General features: G+C 39.9%; 2 protein-coding genes across 2 annotated transcripts; one reads left to right on the plus strand and one right to left on the minus strand.

Annotated features, from left to right (window-relative positions):
* The first annotated feature begins 111 nt into the window (after positions 1-111).
* On the plus strand, positions 112-6,816 carry LOC128629155 (heat shock factor protein 5-like). The gene is made up of 6 exons (XM_053675856.1): positions 112-221; positions 2,245-2,742; positions 3,272-3,385; positions 4,513-4,604; positions 4,761-4,901; positions 6,110-6,816. Exons 2-6 carry the CDS (start codon positions 2,250-2,252, stop codon positions 6,155-6,157), a joined length of 888 nt encoding a protein of 295 aa, XP_053531831.1. The 5' UTR covers positions 112-221; positions 2,245-2,249; the 3' UTR covers positions 6,158-6,816.
* Positions 6,817-9,727: 2,911 nt separating this feature from the next.
* LOC108261843 (heat shock factor protein 5) lies at positions 9,728-16,124 on the minus strand. The gene is made up of 6 exons (XM_053675830.1): positions 15,942-16,124; positions 13,412-13,909; positions 12,831-12,944; positions 11,959-12,050; positions 11,662-11,802; positions 9,728-10,452 (listed from the first exon to the last, which is right to left on the minus strand). Exons 2-6 carry the CDS (start codon positions 13,902-13,904, stop codon positions 10,405-10,407), a joined length of 888 nt encoding a protein of 295 aa, XP_053531805.1. The 5' UTR covers positions 13,905-13,909; positions 15,942-16,124; the 3' UTR covers positions 9,728-10,404.
* Positions 16,125-20,310: the final 4,186 nt, after the last annotated feature.

The raw sequence follows: 20,310 nt of genomic DNA on the forward strand, positions 1-20,310 counted from the left end.
GCACTGATTGTCTCCCTTCCATACAGACAGCAATACATGATGACAGCAATGACCTATGACATAAAATTCTAAATTCTAAATTCTTGATGATGCGTACCGTTCAGTGGAGAGACCATTATTGTCCAGAAAACTTGAGAAGACGCACGCAGCCCTACCAGGAGACCAAATTGTTGTGGAAATCATCAAGGAAACACTCGCAGACCTCTGAGGTTCCTCTGAAGGTAAAAAAAGGTTCATTACAGAAAGATGGTTAATACAGGATAGAATAAAGCAGGATAGATTAATGAGAGCGCTCTGAAGTGCTTGTGCTGAACCACTACTATAGATATGAAACACAGAGCACGACACACTTTTGTGCACCGATAAGAAGCGGTATTTTTTATGATACTCATATCTTTTGTAGGTGTGTAGTACTGGAAACACATGAAAAACAGTTTTTCTGAATTATACCCCTCAGAATTAACACACAGTCACACAGCAATAAAAAAAGTGAAGAGCTGATTTAACGTCTTTGGTAAGAAAACCTCTGTTAAACAGTTAAAACGCTCATTCTGATGACAAACAACTTCTTAACAAGTCACATAAAACACTTCTCTCAGAGAGCGGCACTGAACCGCAGCAGTAGCGCGGGCACTCGTAGCCCCTGACGTAAGACAGACAGCGCCATTTTGTTTAACTGTCCGCCATCTTGTATAACAAACCGACTGAACTTCAGCTAGCAGCAAGCTAGTGTTAATATATTCAATGAGGACTTTAAAAAGCATACAAAAAATCAGCTATTTACAACTTCAGACAAAATGCTGTGATTTAAAGACGAAATTTCCACTTTAAGCTCATGTTAGCTAAAATTCATGCTGTGCTAAACTAATCTGTCCAGTAGCATGTTAGCTAGAAAGCTAACATTTCTGTGGGGAAATGGGTGTAAAAATAAAAACAAAAAGGTCCACAGGAAGAAGTAAACCTTGAGCCTTGAACTTTAACATGTTAGATTTTACTCAAAAGAAGTATCTACTCTCTACATCACAGCTTAAATCATTTTCGGTAGATTTAATCTTAGGGCTAAGCGCTAGTTAGCTGTCTCCTCTTTAAACTGTATAGCTGAAACGCTGCTTAATGATTTAATTGAATTAAACTACATCAGACTTATACCTATGTGTAAAGATAAGGAGAAAAAACATTACTTGCCTTGAGTTGGTGTCCAGCTGTGAACTGCTGCTCCTCCATTCAGATGGAGCTGTGAGAGAGAATGAACTCCAGCAGGAAAAGCTGTTCAGTTGTTTTCCCTGTGGGGGAGGGGCAACTCTCTCTCAGCTCCTCACCTATCACTTCACATATTTATCTTTTATTTATCCAGATTATGGGTTTCCCATATTGTAGTGTTACAACCTGGAACTGACTTTTATATTAAAGTGGGGGATCAATACACACTAAAATAATACGTAATACAATAAAAACACAATTTGTTCAAATTTTTTACGAAACAACAACAAAAACAAAAACATTGCAGTTGTTATTTCATAAGTATTCATCCCCGTTGCTGTGAAAGCCCTAAGTTCGTTGGAGAGAGACAAGGCCACAGCTTCACATTTTTGGTTTACTAATGAAGAGTTATATATTAGCACATTTTGTCATAATTTATGGCCTAAAGTTTTTTTTCCTGCTAGAGGAATAACAGATACCCCGCGGGCGGTATGTTTGCCACTGCTGACCTAAACGTTCACCGTTTCTCCTACAAAATATGCCGAATAGCGTCGTCACTATTTTCCGACGATACGCACCAAGACTTTACTTTGGGATTGAACGACGTCACAGGCACGGGTTACTCTGATTGGATAAATCCACGCGAGCTCATTGAATATTCATGAATTTCACGTAACGGTTCCTGACCAGTCGTAATGGCTCTGAGAAGCGATAAGGGATCAGAGAACTATCAAAAGTAACCACATAGCAAGTGTATGTGCTCATATATAAGAAATATTTCACACGTGATCATGTAGCTCTTAGAAATTACTTTGGGTCTGTTTTTGTTTGATTATTTAGGCTACAGCCAGGTTGATTGACAACTCTAACGGTCAATTTGATAACATTGATGCTATAGCTTGTTATTGTTAGTGATTTTCAGCTGTTATTGAAGATGAATGTGTTATGTGTTAGCTAGCCACCTACTATCTAGTTAGTGCTAGAGAGTAATTGTTACATTCAGTCTCCTTTTTTTCCCTCCCATCTGGCTACAAATCTTTTTAGCTAATATGGAGATCGTTGATGCATCTTTGGTCACCTTCATCAACCCCACCTACTTCCCTGGCAAGTTGTGGCGTTTGGTGAATGATCCTGAGATTCGCTCAGTCTGGTGGGACGACAGCGGGGAAGGGATACTTGTTCATCAACAAACCTTCGAAGCTGAAGTGCTTTTGTCCCAACCCACCCACCTGTCAGAGTACTTCAGGACAACTGACTTCATAAGTTTCGTTCGCCAGCTGAACCTGTACGGCTTCAAAAAACAACGCATAGACAACGTCTCGGACAAGCAATCGAACAACTCTTCGATTAAGGCCCAACTGCACCATTTTCAAAACCCATATTTTAAACGGGATAAGCCTGAGCTTCTGCTCAATATGAAGCGACTCACGCCACTCAACAAGGCCAAGCTCGCTGGGTTAAAGGTGACCAGCAGGAGGCCAAAACCTTTTCATCACGTGATGCGGAATTCGCCACAGGAAACCTCTGGCTTAATGAAAACAGGTTGGTAGTGTTTCAACAAGCAGATAAAAAGAATAGACAGAATATATTCATTCATTCACTTCAGTAACAACTTTAACCTAGTCACGATCATGACTGATCCAGGGCCTATCCCGAGAAAACTGGGCACCCTGAATGGGACGCCAGTCCATCGCAAAGCACCGTGCGCGCACACACATTCACACACTCGTTCACACATAGTGCCAATTTACCATAAACACTCCACTTATAACCTGGAACCTGGAAGAAACCCACCTCAACCCTAGTCCACAGGTTTCTCCGCCACTGTGTGAATTCTTTAAATCTGGAAACATTTTAGCCCATGTCCTTTGAAAGACTGGATAGAGAAATCCATTAGCATTAAAAAAAGATTATGCATATATAGGAATGTGTAGAAAAAAGAGAAAATAGACAAATATATTGAGAAAGGGTACGTCATTTTGCTAGTACAGTGCCAGCTAGATAACTTTGTGGCCTCGGTCATCATCTGTAGTTTTAGTTTATAATACCTGACTTGTCTCTATCTGTTCAGGTTCAACCTTGCTTGAACATCAGGGAACCCCTTACTACCATCCCTGTAATGTTCCTCAGCAGGAGCAGAGGAGCAACTTACCTCATCACTCACAGTACGGGTTTTACACACCAGGTAATGATGATTTAATACATTTTGTCCCCTTTATAATAGTTGTGAGCTCAGCCTTAATTAGTTTAAGCATTCGATTTGCACGCTACTTTAGTAAATACAGTAGTATAGTGCATTATTCTGACGTGTAGTTTAATTTTATGCAATTTAGGATGGAGCCCAGTCCATTGTTTCACAATTTCAGTGTTGGCGTTTCTATCTATCTATCTGTCTATCTATCTGTCTGTCTATCTATCTATCTATCTATCTATATATCTATCTATATTTTGTCCCAAATATCAATTTTTAATAGATAAAAATGAAGATAAGGATATCAGTCAATGTAATTCTATGTTTTGATATTAAACCTTCAGTGCATAATTCAGATATTCAGAGTCTTCTAATGAGTCATTCTAACAACTGTTATATGTTTAATGCCTGAACAACGTAGTTCTAAAGTTAGAAAAGAAAATAAATGCTGTAAAAAAAAAAAAAAGCACACAACATGCGCATGCATGCATTAAATATCTATTAACATCTAATAATATCTATCTAGCAACTAATATTTTACTTGAATGTGTCCCCTTTCACCAGCTCAAACTTCTCAGCTTAAAATTAAAAAGGGCTGTGGGAGTGCACAGGAGCGGGGTATCAACACTATTACAGTCCATTGTCAGGACATGATTGTCCTTCATGTCATTAGTCTGTACCTATAAGCAGGAAGTCCCACAATGCCTTGCGTAAACTCATTTTTAACATTAATTGAGTGATTATTACCCCGTGGTGCTTGGCAATGTGGTGGGCTTTTTTTCTTTTTTTTTTAAACATATTCTGTTGCTTTATACAGCAGATGCAGGCACAGCTTAATGCATTGTTGTTGTTTTAGTATGGTGTATTCATGATTTATCATTTTACATATCTTCCAGGTTATTTGTAGAACTCAGGAATAAAACAAATGGACTTTTTCACCTTTAAATATTGACATTTCAACATGTTATTTAATACAGTAGGCAAAGAATGAAGAAAAACTGTATGTAGAGGGGCTGCAGGAGCTGTAATATCGTTCCTGAATAATCTATCTTAGTGATGTGTTGTTTATGTCTTACCAAGAAGTGAATCGTTTATTAACCTTCAATGTTTCCCATCCCCAGTGTATCAGCACTGTAGCCCAGACTTCTTGGATTCAAACGTGCCAAGCTTTCAACAACCAGCTGCTTCCTACTCTCCTGGTGACTATTACCCTGTAAGAACTGAGAAACCTTTTTAAGTTTATGTATTGTTCTGATCACTAAAAATGGCTAGTGTCATTATTTTAGCCAGTGTAGGCATGTTAAACAGTTAAAAGTAAAACCTTGATGTGTAAATAATATTAATATGAATTTTCCCACTCATTCCTCAGGACTACTCAGTCGGATACGCTGATCCGATTGATCAGGATCCATACTGGAAAGCAGGTGATGTTCCAGAGTCCAGTACGAGTGACCTGGACAAAGAGAAAGAGGAACTGGACGCTATATTAGATCTGGCGTTGGACATGCAGGTCAGATTAGATGAGTTCCCATCGAGAACAGCCCCGAGTGTGTATCTGTGCTTACAGTGTAGTCAGAGCTGCCGTAGTACCATAAGGTCCAATAATCGGAATCCAGGACCAAGAACTGTTTACACGGTTCAAGAACAAACAGTTCCCTCCAATAATATTGGCACCCTTGGTAAATATGAGTAAAGGATGCTGTGAAAAATTTGTCTTTATTGTTGAGCCTTTTGATCTTTTGTTCAGCCTTCTTTGCTTATATTTACCAAGGGTGCCAATATTAGTGGAGGGCACTGTATGTGGTTTAAATTCCGTAGGTACGGAAAAACACTGACACCATAGTGTAACCATAAAATGCAAATCAGTGTGTAGCCACCATTGTTAATCCGTATTATTCATTATATTCATTCCTTATTTCTGTTCTTGCACCTGTTTTAAAATAATAAGCACATGACTGAACAAAACAAAACTTTTTTTTTTATCATGAACTTTCAATCAGAAGCTTATAGACTTGTTTGTGAGGTAATGGATTTGAGTTTATGGGTGCATCTCAATCAGCTCCATAGTTCAGTAGTCAGGACACTGATCAGGCAGTGGACCATTTGAAGGGCTGTCTCAATTGCGAAATCCTACCAGTGTGCACTGGGACGTTCGCTCCCTAAAAAACCCCCACAATGCACCACGAAAACCAAGGAGCATAGATGTTCACTATTTTCCCATACTGAAAATGACGCTATGTTTTCAGAAGCCTCTCAGATCGAAAAGTGTGGCGGACGAACGCTGTTGTTGTAGCTCTCAAATGATTACTTACGTTAGCGATTTTGAACTTTATTTGACGTTCTATATATTGTTTATTTGAGTCTAACGACTTTAATGATCTTTTAAAAATCTACTACCTAGTCTACGAACCTACTTGAAGTACCATGACAGACAAATGAATATGACATATAATGTTAGAAAGATGTCCGTCCTGCATGTTGTGGTTAAGTGCCAGTGGTGGTGTTTTACAACGCGAGTACGTAATCATGTTCCCGGAAATTGAGTCATCAGTGTCCTAATGTGTAGTGAGTCAGGGTCTTTACCAGTGCCCGAGCTCATGTACACCATATACTGATTCACCACCTAGGGATCTAGGGAGCTGATTGAGACGCACCCTACTGTATGTTTTGTGTAATGTGAAACATTAATGTTGTTTTCTATATATTTTATTTATTCAGGCTGAAGTTGATGCCCGGAGGTTGCTGCAGCTATCAGTCACCTGTTAAGACAGCTCGAGTGGGCGTTACGAACCCGGTCTAGGTCAGGCCGCTATGTACAAAGATCATTTGTGGTGCACTGGAAGCAGAGGGTACGGGCTCGCTCATCCAGGCAGCAATAAAAGAGAAGCCAGCCCTGCAGATGTGATCATTGACTCTAGCTGCTGTGGTTAGATGAGAGACCGAGATTTAGAAGAGAGACAGAATGCCAGAAGCAATGCTGTGTGTTTCCATTGTGATCGTTGCTATATAAATCAAAAATTAAATAAAAACTCTCCCAAGGTGGAAAAATAATCTGCCAAACAAAATGAATCAAAGAGATAGAGACTGAATGCAGTCGATACAAAAAAAAAATTTTTGTAAAATAGACATTTGATTGAATGACAGTTTATAGTTTTTATGTGTATTTTAGGAAAATATAAGATGTAAATTACGTCCAAGTCACTTGAGAGCATTACTGTAAATTAATGTTAACCTATAGCTCTCCAGATTATTTGTTGTATGAATAATTGTGTTTCACATTTTTTTAGACCTGAATGTTATAAATGTTAGGAAGATTTTTTGTTTATTTTTAAATATCTTATCGTTTTTATTTATTCATTTCATGCATACTGTTTTAGTCTTTTTTATGCTGCCTGACATGTAGAGAAGTGACTGTTATCAGTAAAGTGAATTATTTCTTTTAACAGCATGTCCTGAAGTGCTTTATTCCTCTTATACTACAGCCATTTTTATTTATTAAAGAACAACATATCATACCTGTTTATCTGTTTATAGCTGTGTTGTAGAAAGTCTGCAAAACAAAGTAGTTTCTTATCACTTGTGTTGTAAGACCTATAAACAGTCGCTCCCCCACCAGCTGCTCATTTTTATTTTCTCTCGAAGTTAATACAACAACAACAACAAAATGCAGCTTGTCATGTTAATTAGAAGCTATCAAGTCCTCCATCCTGAACACTTTTTCATGTTGCAAAACTTGAAGGAACAGTTTTATCACTGACTGTTCCAAAGTGCTGAAACTGGAGGCTCCGTCCATAAATGTTAAATACTGTAAATGTGTCCTTAATTATCATTAACTGCAAGCTGAAATTCAGATCCATCATCTCATATTCATCTTTAGATCTTAAAGCCTAATGTCTTCAGTGTGTAGCAAAAACGAAAGACTTGGCCTTGCTGTTCCAAAACTTTTGGAGGGGAATGTATTTAGCTATGATGCTGCTATAGTGTTACTATGGTACACTATGGTAACTCTGGTTGTTATAGTGTTGACCATGACGTGATCATGGCCTTACTCTGGTATATGTACATGTTGATGGTTGGTATTAATAGTAATATATCATAGTAACCATGATATAACCATCTATTGTAAGCCATTCTCAAAACAGCTCTGACCCATTGAGACCTGTGAAGGTGTGCTGTGTTATCTGGTACCAAGACATTAGCAGCAGAACCTTAGCAGCAGTTATGTAAGCAGAAACCTGTGTGGTCGCCTGTGTGTGTGCTGTGGAATCATGCTGGAATATTGCCCTGCGGCCCAGTATCCCAAGGGAGGGGATCATGCTCTGCTTCAGTATGTCACAGTACATGTTGGCATTCATGGTTCCCTCAATTAACTGTATCTCCCTAGTGCCGGCAGCACTCATGCAGCCCCAGACCATGACACTCCCACCACCATGCTTGACTGTCGGCAAGACACACTTGTCTTTGTACTCCTCACCTGGTTGCTGCCACACACGCTTGACACCATCTGAACCAAATAAGATTATCTTGTTCTCATAATCCATGTCCTTAGTCTGCTTGTCTTCAGCAAACTGTTTGCGGACTTTCTTGTGCATCATCTTTAGAAGAGGCTTCCTTCTGGGACGACAGCCATGCAGACCAGTTTGATGCAGTGTGTGGCGTATGGTCTGAGCACTGACTGGCTGACCCCCCACCCCTTCAACCTCTGCAGCAATGCTGGCAGCACTCGTACATCTATTCATTGAGGGAACCATGAATGCCAACATGTACTGTGACATACTGAAGCAGAGCATGATCAGTATGCAGTATTCCAGCATGATAACGACCCCAAACACACCTCCAAGACGACCACTGCCTTGCTAAAGAAGCTGAGGGTGAAGGTGATGGACTGGCCAAGCATGTCTCCAGACCTAAACCCTATTGAGCATCTGTGGGGCATCCTCAAACAGAAGGTGGAGGAGCACAAGGTCTCTAACATCCACCAGCTCCGTGATGTCGTCATGGAGGAGTGGAGAGGGCCTAAAGTGGCAACCTGTGAAGCTCTGGTGAACTCCATGACCAAGAGGGTTAAGGCAGTGCTGGAAAATAATGGTGGTCACACAAAATATTGACACTTTGGGCCCAATTTGGACATTTTCACTTAGGGGTGTACTCACTTTTGTTGCCAGCGGTTTAGACATTAATGGCTGTGTGTTGAGTTATTTTGAGGGGACGGCAAATTTACACTGTTACACAAGCTGTACACTCACTACTTTACATTGTAGCAAAGTGTCATTTCTTCAGTGTAGTTTACAGAAATGTGAGGGGTGTACTCACTTTTGTGAGATACTGTATATCAGCCATAACAGTAAAACCACTGACAGGTGGCATGAATAACATTGACTATCTTGTTACAGTGGCACCTGTCAAGGGGTGAGATGTATTACACAGCAAGTGAACAGTCAGTTCTTCAAGTTGATGTGTTGGAAGCAGGAAAAGGTTCATGCAGGATAATGTGCCCCGCCCCACACTGCAAAAATTGTTCAAGACTTGTTTGAAGAACATGACAGAGTTCAAGGTGTTCATTTGGCCTCCAAATTCCACACACGTCAATCCAATTGAGCATCTGTGGGATGTGCTGAACAAACAAGCTCGATCCATGGAGGCCCCACCTCGTAACTTTACTTAACTGGTGCTAAGGATCTGCTGCTAATGTCTTGGTACCAGATACCACAGCACACCTTCACAGGTCTTGTGGAGTCCATGTCTCAACGGGTCAGAGCTCAATGGGTCATAGTTACAATAGGGTACCATAGTAACACTATAGCAGCATCATAGCTAAATACATTCCCCTCCAAACGTATTGGAACAGCAAGGCCAAGTTTTTCGTTTTTTGCTACACACTGAAGACATTAGGCTTTAAGATCTAAAGATGAATATGAGATGATGGATCTGAATTTCAGCTTGCAGTTAATGATAATTAAGGACACATTTACAGTATTTAACATTTATGGACGGAGCCTCCAGTTTCAGCACTTTGGAACAGTCAGTGATAAAACTGTTCCTTCAAGTTTTGCAACATGAAAAAGTGTTCAGGATGGAGGACTTGATAGCTTCTAATTAACATGACAAGCTGCATTTTGTTGTTGTTGTTGTATTAACTTCAAGAGAAAATAAAAATGAGCAGCTGGTGGGGGAGCGACTGTTTATAGGTCTTACAACACAAGTGATAAGAAACTACTTTGTTTTGCAGACTTTCTACAACACAGCCATAAACAGATAAACAGGTATGATGTGTTGTTCTTTAATAAATAAAAATGGCTGTAGTATAAGAGGAATAAAGCACTTCAGGACATGCTGTTAAAAGAAATAATTCACTTTACTGATAACAGTTACTTCTCTACATGTCAGGCAGCATAAAAAAGACTAAAACAGTATGCATGAAATGAATAAATAAAAATGATAAGATATTTAAAAATAAACAAAAAAATCTTCCTAACATTTATAACATTCAGGTCTAAAAAAACGTGAAACACAATTATTCATACAACAAATAATCTGGAGAGCTATAGGTTAACATTAATTTACAGTAATGCTCTCAAGTGACTTGGACGTAATTTACATCTTATATTTTCCTAAAATACACATAAAAACTATAAACTGTCATTCAATGACATTCAGTCTATTTTACAATTATTTTTTTGTATCGACTGCATTCAGTCTCTATCTCTTTGATTCATTTTGTTTGGCAGATTATTTTTCCACCTTGGGAGAGTTTTTATTTAATTTTTGATTTATATAGCAACGATCACAATGGAAACACACAGCATTGCTTCTGGCATTCTGTCTCTCTTCTAAATCTCGGTCTCTCATCTAACCACAGCAGCTAGAGTCAATGATCACATCTGCAGGGCTGGCTTCTCTTTTATTGCTGCCTGGATGAGTGAGCCCGTACCCTCTGCTTCCAGTGCACCACAAATTATCTTTGACATAGCGGCCTGACCTAGACCGGGTTCGTAACGCCCACTCGAGCTGTCTTAACAGGTGACTGATAGCTGCAGCAACCTCCGGGCATCAACTTCAGCCTGAATAAATAAAATATATAGAAAACAACATTAATGTTTCACATTACACAAAACATACAGTAGGGTGCGTCTCAATCAGCTCCCTAGATCCCTAGGTGGTGAATCAGTATATGGTGTACATGAGCTCGGGCACTGGTAAAGACCCTGACTCACTACACATTAGGACCCTGATGACTCAATTTCCGGGAACATGATTACGTACTCGAGTTGTAAAACACCACCACTGGCACTTAACCACAACATGCAGGACGGACATCTTTCTAACATTATATGTCATATTCATTTGTCTGTCATGGTACTTCAAGTCGGTTCGTAGACTAGGTAGTAGATTTTTAAAAGATCATTAAAGTCGTTAGACTCAAATAAACAATATATAGAACGTCAAATAAAGTTCAAAATCGCTAACGTAAGTAATCATTTGAGAGCTACAACAACAGCGTTCGTCCGCCACACTTTTCGATCTGAGAGGCTTCTGAAAACATAGCGTCATTTTCAGTATGGGAAAATAGTGAACATCTATGCTCCTTGGTTTTCGTGGTGCATTGTGGGATTTTTTTAGGGCGCGAACGTCCCAGTGCACACTGGTAGGATTTCGCAATTGAGACAGCCCTTCAAATGGTCCACTGCCTGATCAGTGTCCTGATTACTGAACTATGGAGCTGATTGAGATGCACCCATAAACTCAAATCCATTACCTCACAAACAAGTCTATAAGCTTCTGATTGCAAATTCATGATAAAAAAAAAAAGTTTTGTTTTGTTCAGTCATGTGCTGATTATTTTAAAACAGGTGCAAGAACAGAAATAAGGAATGAATATAATGAATAATACGGATTAACAATGGTGGCTACACATTGATTTGCATTTTATGGTTGCACTATGGTGTCAGTGTTTTTCCGTACCTATGGAATTTAAACCACATACAGTGCCCTCCACTAATATTGGCACCCTTGGTAAATATAAGCAAAGAAGGCTGAACAAAAGATCAAAAGGCTAAACAATAAAGACAAATTTTTCAGAGCATCCTTTACTCATATTTATCAAGGGTGCCAATATTATTGGAGGGAACTGTTTGTTCTTGAACCGTGTAAACAGTTCTTGGTCCTGGATTCCGATTATTGGACCTTATGGTACTACGGCAGCTCTGACTACACTGTAAGCACAGATACACACTCGGGGCTGTTCTTGATGGGAACTCATCTAATCTGACCTGCATGTCCAACGCCAGATCTAATATAGCGTCCAGTTCCTCTTTCTCTTTGTCCAGGTCACTCGTACTGGACTCTGGAACATCACCTGCTTTCCAGTATGGATCCTGATCAATCGGATCAGCGTATCCGACTGAGTAGTCCTGAGGAATGAGTGGGAAAATTCATATTAATATTATTTACACATCAAGGTTTTACTTTTAACTGTTTAACATGCCTACACTGGCTAAAATAATGACACTAGCCATTTTTAGTGATCAGAACAATACATAAACTTAAAAAGGTTTCTCAGTTCTTACAGGGTAATAGTCACCAGGAGAGTAGGAAGCAGCTGGTTGTTGAAAGCTTGGCACGTTTGAATCCAAGAAGTCTGGGCTACAGTGCTGATACACTGGGGATGGGAAACATTGAAGGTTAATAAACGATTCATTTCTTGTTAAGACATAAACAACACATCACTAAGATAGATTATTCAGGAATGATATTACAGCTCCTGCAGCCCCTCTGCACACAGTTTTTCTTCATTCTTTGCCTACTGTATTAAATAACATGTTGAAATGTCAATATTTAAAGGTGAAAAAGTCCATTTGTTTTATTCCTGAGTTCTACAAATAACCTGGAAGATATGTAAAATGATAAATCATGAATACACCATACTAAAACAACAACAATGCATTAAACTGTGCCTGCATCTGCTGCATAAAGCAACAGAATATATATATATATATTTTTTAAAAAGCCCACCACATTGCCAAGCACCACGGGGTAATAATCACTCAATTAATGTTAAAAACGAGTTTACGCAAGGCATTGTGGGACTTCCTGCTTATAGGTACAGACAGATAGACAGACAAGATAGATAGATAGACAGATAGATAGATAGACAGACAGACAGACAGACAGATAGATAGATAGATAGATAGATAGACAGACAGACAAATAGATAGATGGATAGATAGATAGATAGACAGATAGATAGAAACGCCAACACTGAAATTGTGAAAAAATGGACTGGGCTCCATCCTAAATTGCATACAATTAAACTACACGTCAGAATAATGCACTATACTACTGTATTTACTAAAGTAGCGTGCAAATCGAATGCTTATACTAATTAAGGCTGAGCTCACAACTATTATAAAGGGGACAAAATGTATTAAATCATCATTACCTGGTGTGTAAAACCCGTACTGTGAGTGATGAGGTAAGTTGCTCCTCTGCTCCTGCTGAGGAACATTACAGGGATGGTAGTAAGGGGTTCCCTGATGTTCAAGCAAGGTTGAACCTGAACAGATAGAGACAAGTCAGGTATTATAAACTAAAACTACAGATGATGACCGAGGCCACAAAGTTATCTAGCTGGCACTGTACTAGGAAAATGACGTACCCTTTCTCAATATATTTGTCTATTTTCTCTTTTTTCTACACATTCCTATATATGCATAATCTTTTTTTTTTTAAGGCTAATGGATTTCTCTATCCAGTCTTTCAAAGGACATGGGCTAAAATGTTTCCAGATTTAAAGAATTCACACAGTGGCGGAGAAACCTGTGGACTAGGGTTGAGGTGGGTTTCTTCCAGGTTATAAGTGGAGTGTTTACGGTAAATTGGCACTTTGTGCGAACGAGTGTGTGAACGTGTGTGTGTGCACGGTGCTTTGCGATGGACTGGCGTCCCATTCATGGTGCCTGAAGTGAATGAATGTATATATTCTGTCTATTCTTTTTATCTGCTTGTTGAAACACTACCAACCTGTTTTCATTAAGCCAGAGGTTTCCTGTGGCGAATTCCGCATCACGTGATGGAAAGGTTTTGGCCTCCTGCTGGTCACCTTTAACCCAGCGAGCTTGGCCTTGTTGAGTGGCGTGAGTCGCTTCATATTGAGCAGAAGCTCAGGCTTATCCCGTTTAAAATATGGGTTTTGAAAATGGTGCAGTTGGGCCTTAATCGAAGAGTTGTTCGATTGCTTGTCCGAGACGTTGTCTATGCGTTGTTTTTTGAAGCCGTACAGGTTCAGCTGGCGAACGAAACTTATGAAGTCAGTTGTCCTGAAGTACTCTGACAGGTGGGTGGGTTGGGACAAAAGCACTTCAGCTTCGAAGGTTTGTTGATGAACAAGTATCCCTTCCCCGCTGTCGTCCCACCAGACTGAGCGAATCTCAGGATCATTCACCAAACGCCACAACTTGCCAGGGAAGTAGGTGGGGTTGATGAAGGTGACCAAAGATGCATCAACGATCTCCATATTAGCTAAAAAGATTTGTAGCCAGATGGGAGGGAAAAAAAGGAGACTGAATGTAACAATTACTCTCTAGCACTAACTAGATAGTAGGTGGCTAGCTAACACATAACACATTCATCTTCAATAACAGCTGAAAATCACTAACAATAACAAGCTATAGCATCAATGTTATCAAATTGACCGTTAGAGTTGTCAGGCAACCTGGCTGTAGCCTAAATAATCAAACAAAAACAGACCCAAAGTAATTTCTAAGAGCTACATGATCACGTGTGAAATATTTCTTATATATGAGCACATACACTTGCTTTGTGGTTCCTTTTGATAGTTCTCTGATCCCTTATCGCTTCTAAGAGCCGTTACGACTGGTCAGGAACCGTTACGTGAAATTCATGAATATTCAATGAGCTCGCGTGGATTTATCCAATCAGAGTAACCCGTGCCTGTGACGTCGTTCAATCCCAAAGTAAAGTCTTGGTGCGTATCGTCGGAAAATAGTGACGACGCTATTCGGCATATTTTGTAGGAGAAACGGTAAACGTTTAGGTCAGCAGTGGCAAACATACCGCCCGCGGGGTATCTGTTATTCCTCTAGCAGGAAAAAAAACTTTAGGCCATAAATTATGACAAAATGTGCTAATATATAACTCTTCATTAGCAAACCAAAAATGTGAAGCTGTGGCCTTGTGTCTATCCAACGAACTTAGGGCTTTCACAGCAACGGGGATGAATACTTATGAAATAACAACTGGAATGTTTTTGTTTTTGTTGTTGTTTCGTAAAAAATTTGAGCAAATTGTGTTTTTATTGTATTACGTATTATTTTAGTGTGTATTGATCCCCCACTTTAATATAAAAGTCAGTTCCAGGTTGTAACACTACAATATGGGAAACCCATAATCTGGATAAATAAAAGATAAATATGTGAAGTGATAGGTGAGGAGCTGAGAGAGAGTTGCCCCTCCCCCACAGGGAAAACAACTGAACAGCTTTTCCTGCTGGAGTTCATTCTCTCTCACAGCTCCATCTGAATGGAGGAGCAGCAGTTCACAGCTGGACACCAACTCAAGGCAAGTAATGTTTTTTCTCCTTATCTTTACACATAGGTATAACTCTGATATGTAGTTTAATTCAATTAAATCATTAAACAGCGTTTCAGCTATACAGTTTAACGAGGAGACAGCTAACTAGCGCTTAGCCCTAAGATTAAATCTACCGAAAATGATTTAAGCTGTGATGTGGAGAGTAGATACTTCTTTTGAGTAAAATATAACATGTTGAAGTTCAAGGCTCAAGGTTTACTTCTTCCTGTGGACCTTTTTGTTTTTATTTTTACACCCATTTCCCCACAGAAATGTTAGCTTTCTAGCTAACATGCTACTGGACAGATTAGTTTAGTTTAGCACAGCATGATTTTAGCTAACATGATCTTAAAGTGGAAATTTCGTCTTTAAATCACAGCATTTTGTCTGAAGTTGTAAATAGCTGATTTTTTTTGTATGCTTTTTAAAGTCCTCAGTGAATATATTAACACTAGCTTGCTGCTAGCTGAAGTTCAGTCGGTTAGTTATACAAGATGGCGGACAGTTAAACAAAATGGCGCTGTCTGTCTTACGTCAGGGGCTACGAGTGCCCGCGCTACTGCTGCGGTTCAGTGCCGCTCTCTGAGAGAAGTGTTTTATGTGACTTGTTAAGAAGTTGTTTGTCATCAGAATGAGCGTTTTAACTGTTTAACAGAGGTTTTCTTACCAAAGACGTTAAATCAGCTCTTCACTTTTTTATTGCTGTGTGACTGTGTGTTAATTCTGAGGGGTATAATTCAGAAAAACTTTTTTTTTTATGTGTTTCCAGTACTACACACCTACTAAAGATATGAGTATCATAAAAAATACCGCTTCTTATCGGTGCACAAAAGTGTGTCGTGCTCTGTGTTTCATATCTATAGTAGTGGTTCAGCACAAGCACTTCAGAGCGCTCTCATTAATCTTTCCTGCTTTATTCTATCCTGTATTAACCATCTTTCTGTAATAAACCTTTTTTTACCTTCAGAGGAACCTCAGAGGTCTGCGAGTGTTTCCTTGATGATTTCCACAACAATTTGGTCTCCTGGTTGGGCTGTGTGCGTCTTCTCAAGTTTTCTGGACAATAATGGTCTCTCCACTGAACGGTACGCATCATCAAGAATTTAGAATTTAGAATTTTATGTCATAGGTCATTGCTGTCATCATGTATTGCTGTCTGTATGGAAGGGAGACAATCAGTGCGTTTACATGGACGACACTATTCCACTATTAACCCGATTAAGACGATACTCTGATTAAGAAACTAGCATGTAAACAGCAATTTATAATGGCCTTAATCCGATTAAGGTCATACTAGAAGTAAACACAGCTCGAATTAAGACGTGTGGCGTACTCCTGTTTTAGTCGCATTATGGACGTGTATTACAGACGTGTACACACCTTAATCACACTATTAACGTTGTGCGAGAGTTTTCACCGCATTTTGCGACAGGACACGTACACACACGGCAGTGCTCAACCGTTTTACGGCAAACAAGAGAACACGGCTGCGTCCAAAACCCCGTACTTGCCTACTATAGACCTGAAGTAAGGGAAATACATGTATCTCGGCTACTATATAGATGTAAGTACGTGGTTTGGGACGCAGCCCACGGCTTCAAGCAGTCGTCTATTCGCACGTACAGCACGACAAATAATTAACCGCACTTGAAGCGTTCGTAAAGAATTTAAATAAAAACAGCCAAAACTGTATTCGGTACCATGACGAAGACCAACTGTATGTTGAAATGAAACGTGAAATTCTGGCGGGACGTCGGATGGCGTGGCGACGTAATGACGTGTGCTGTTAATCGATCTATGTTCTCTAACATGTAAAACGGGTACATGAAAGGAATATTCTTAATCACAATATTGTCTTACTCAGAGTAAGGTCAATAATTAGATAACAGCTGTCCATGTGAATGTAGTCAATGATATAAGAAATGCGTGTATTACATCGAGAGAGAAGTATTACATGTAGCATGTTAAATTGATTAAAACTTTGAAAGTTACAGGGACCATGCGTCAAAAGGGGGAATGATCGCTGCATTAAAGCATTGGTTTCTCTTAATTACTCTAAAAAACTGTTTGCGCAACTCCTAATATGGGTTGAGGTTTGAAGGTAGAGAAGGCTACGTCCCTACGTCCAAACAGGACTCAGCTGCGGTAGTGATAATGATAATCTCCAGTGATCATGGCACACCTTTTGTGAGCCATACCCTTAAGTAGGTGGGTGAATATTTGGGTATTGACTTAAAGCAGCACTGTGCATATCACCCAGCTAGTGCTGGGGTGGTAGAGAGAGGAAATGGGACACTAAAAAACAGATTGAGCAAATGCTGTTCTGAAACAGGCTTAGGATGGCCTTAGCCCCTTTGGGATACGGAAACTGTACTCTTAGGAGGACTGAACTTCATTAGTGTGTACTATATAACCACGTGACCAGGACAGAGGTTAGATGACGTGACTTTGCTACCGCACCTCCCTGACCACAGACTACTGTTGCAGGCTAGACACAAATCATTAGATGTCGACCTGCACATCCACTCATATATACAAACCTATTCCTAATCGTACACCCTTCTCCTGGTATAGGTGGTATCTGTTAATAAGCCCTGTCCACGAAATAAACTCACAAATCACTGGGACCGTTCCCGACAACTCTGGGGGTCCGGGGGTAGACCCTTAAGCTGGAAAGATAAACCAAAGCATGATATTGAAGTTTATTGTGTGGAAGACTTAATGATCAATCACGCCAATCACATCATTGCAGCAGAAAGAGTGCATGACACACACACTTTTACACAAATTTGGTATTTAGCTGATCGTGGTGACGTGACTAAGTGCCTAAGGCGACGTGATTTCTGTAGGTCCCACATAAGCCCGCAAAGTTCTTTAGTAGACTATTGCTGCAGATTGGACGACAGTTAGTAGTTAAAAGCCCGTATGCCAAGATATTGGCCGCCTCTGTAAAGCGTCCTGTATCACCTTTGGTCATAAGAATCATTGCCAACAGTGCTCCCATACAACGTTCACGTCCCCTCACCACGCAGACACATGATGGTTATTCTATCATTGAACACATGCGGTCTGCGATACGCAACGCTCCAGAGACTAGTGAGACGGGGTTTGATTGGCTGAACTCAGTACTCGGGGGATGAGGCTCGTGGATATCAACCGTCTGTTTACCAATAGGTGCAATAATTCTTCTCGTCTTGCTCATTTTGCCTTGTATTGTTTCTCTCGTTCGGAGCAGTCTCTCACGCTCGTTGAAATCACTAATGACCAGACGCTGATGTTGACACAGACTGAGTACGATCCCTATGACGACCAACCTGACTCGTATCCTAAACCTGACCGGGTATCAGATTCTTCCAGTGACACTGACTATGACGATAACGATGATCTTGCTCGTGTACACTGTTTATTACATTTTTGAATGACTTTTTTTTTTTTTCTTCATAGAATCACTTCAGGCACTGATATAACTGTCTTTTTTGTCATATCCAATATAGAAAAAATGATTAAACTTGCAATTTTTTGTTCTTTTACTTAAAGTAAAGTGTAACTTTATGCACTTGGCTTCATTGTACAGCAGTGCTGTAGTACTTTGGAATGGAACCTTATGACCTTTGACCTGCACTGTGAAAATTCAGTTGAGTTTTTTTGCACAGTTGTTTAACATGTTTCTGTGTTGTTTGTTTGATGTTCTGTAATGACTGAAGATCAGCGCAGAATTCACCAAACTTGTGTCGATGGACCTGAGCAAGTCCTTTTATGAGGGTGACTGTTGGAATCAGTTCAGTTGTGGATGATGTGATGGACTCTATTCCGTGTGACTGCAGTGATGTAGCTCTTGTAATCCAAGAAGTTGTCGTTCTACGCAATCTTGGTGATGTACCAAATGCATTTGTCAACTTGGTGGGATTGCTTTATGCACTTAACATAAACTACCCCAAAAACTTCACATACACCTTTGAGGTCCTTCAGAGGCTGTTCTTGAACATTGGAGCTGATGCCTGCAGTGCATGAGTACATTCACTTAAAAATAATCTGCTCAAGTAGAGATGGTGTTATGGATTTCGTGTAAGAGAGAGTTCGTGTGGTGTTGTGTTGTGTGTATGTTACAGTTTCTATGCCTCAACAGCATGACTTCAATTTTGTTTTATATTTTCACCTTTAAACACTGGGCAATTGAGATGTAATTTTGTTACAGGCAAAAAACCGATTTCTGCTTGCTTTTTCTGTTTATTTTGAGAAATTCATGTAATTTCATTAATTTTTTTACAATTGTAATAGATTTGTTTACCCAAAATATTACATTTTTAACCTCACACAGGTTTGGTGACAAACACTTTCAGTTTAGTCGCTGGTATCCTCTTGCTCGTCTTTTGGCTGTGGGTTCGGCGCTCTCGTCCTGTTCTCTGTCTTGTTCCTCCTGAGACTCGTCCTGTTGCTGCTGTAAAACTACACTGCAGTAAAACTATTTCATAGCACGTCAATAACGACGGTTCTACTAATTCTAATTAAAATAACTAGATAGCTTATTAGCTGATGTGATTGACCTGTCGGTTCTGTCCAATTCTCTATCTCTATTTCAGCCGCAGTGTAGAGAGTACGGTGACCAAAGTCCAACGCTCACTCAAATTAAAGAAAGTGAACCAGACGGCCTTGTAAAAACCCCAGTTTGGAGGTCTTACCTTGCGTTTTTGTAATTTCGTAACTAACGCTGAGTAGCTTGTGAAAAGCTCTGGCCCTTTTATTTTCACTCTGGCACTGTACTAGGAAAATGACGTACCCTTTCTCATTATATCTGTCTATTTTCTCTTTTTTCTACACATTCCTATATATGCATAATCTTTTTTTAAGGCTAATGGATTTCTCTGTCCAGTCTTTCAAAGGACATGGGCTAAAATGTTTCCAGATTTAAAGAATTCACACAGTGGCGGAGAAACCTGTGGACTAGGGTTGAGGTGGGTTTCTTCCAGGTTCCAGGTTATAAGTGGAGTGTTTATGGTAAATTGGCACTATGTGTGAACGAGTGTGTGAATGTGTGTGCGCGCACGGTGCTTTGCGATGGACTGGCGTCCCATTCAGGGTGCCCAGTTTTCTCGGGATAGGCCCTGGATCAGTCATGATCGTGACTAGGTTAAAGTTGTTACTGAAGTGAATGAATGAATATATTCTGTCTATTCTTTTTATCTGCTTGTTGAAACACTACCAACCTGTTTTCATTAAGCCAGAGGTTTCCTGTGGCGAATTCCGCATCACGTGATGAAAAGGTTTTGGCCTCCTGCTGGTCACCTTTAACCCGGCAAGCTTGGCCTTGTTGAGTGGCGTGAGTCGCTTCA

This window comes from Ictalurus punctatus, chromosome 25 (assembly GCF_001660625.3).
Source record: "Ictalurus punctatus breed USDA103 chromosome 25, Coco_2.0, whole genome shotgun sequence".
Taxonomy (NCBI): Eukaryota; Metazoa; Chordata; class Actinopteri; order Siluriformes; family Ictaluridae; genus Ictalurus; species Ictalurus punctatus.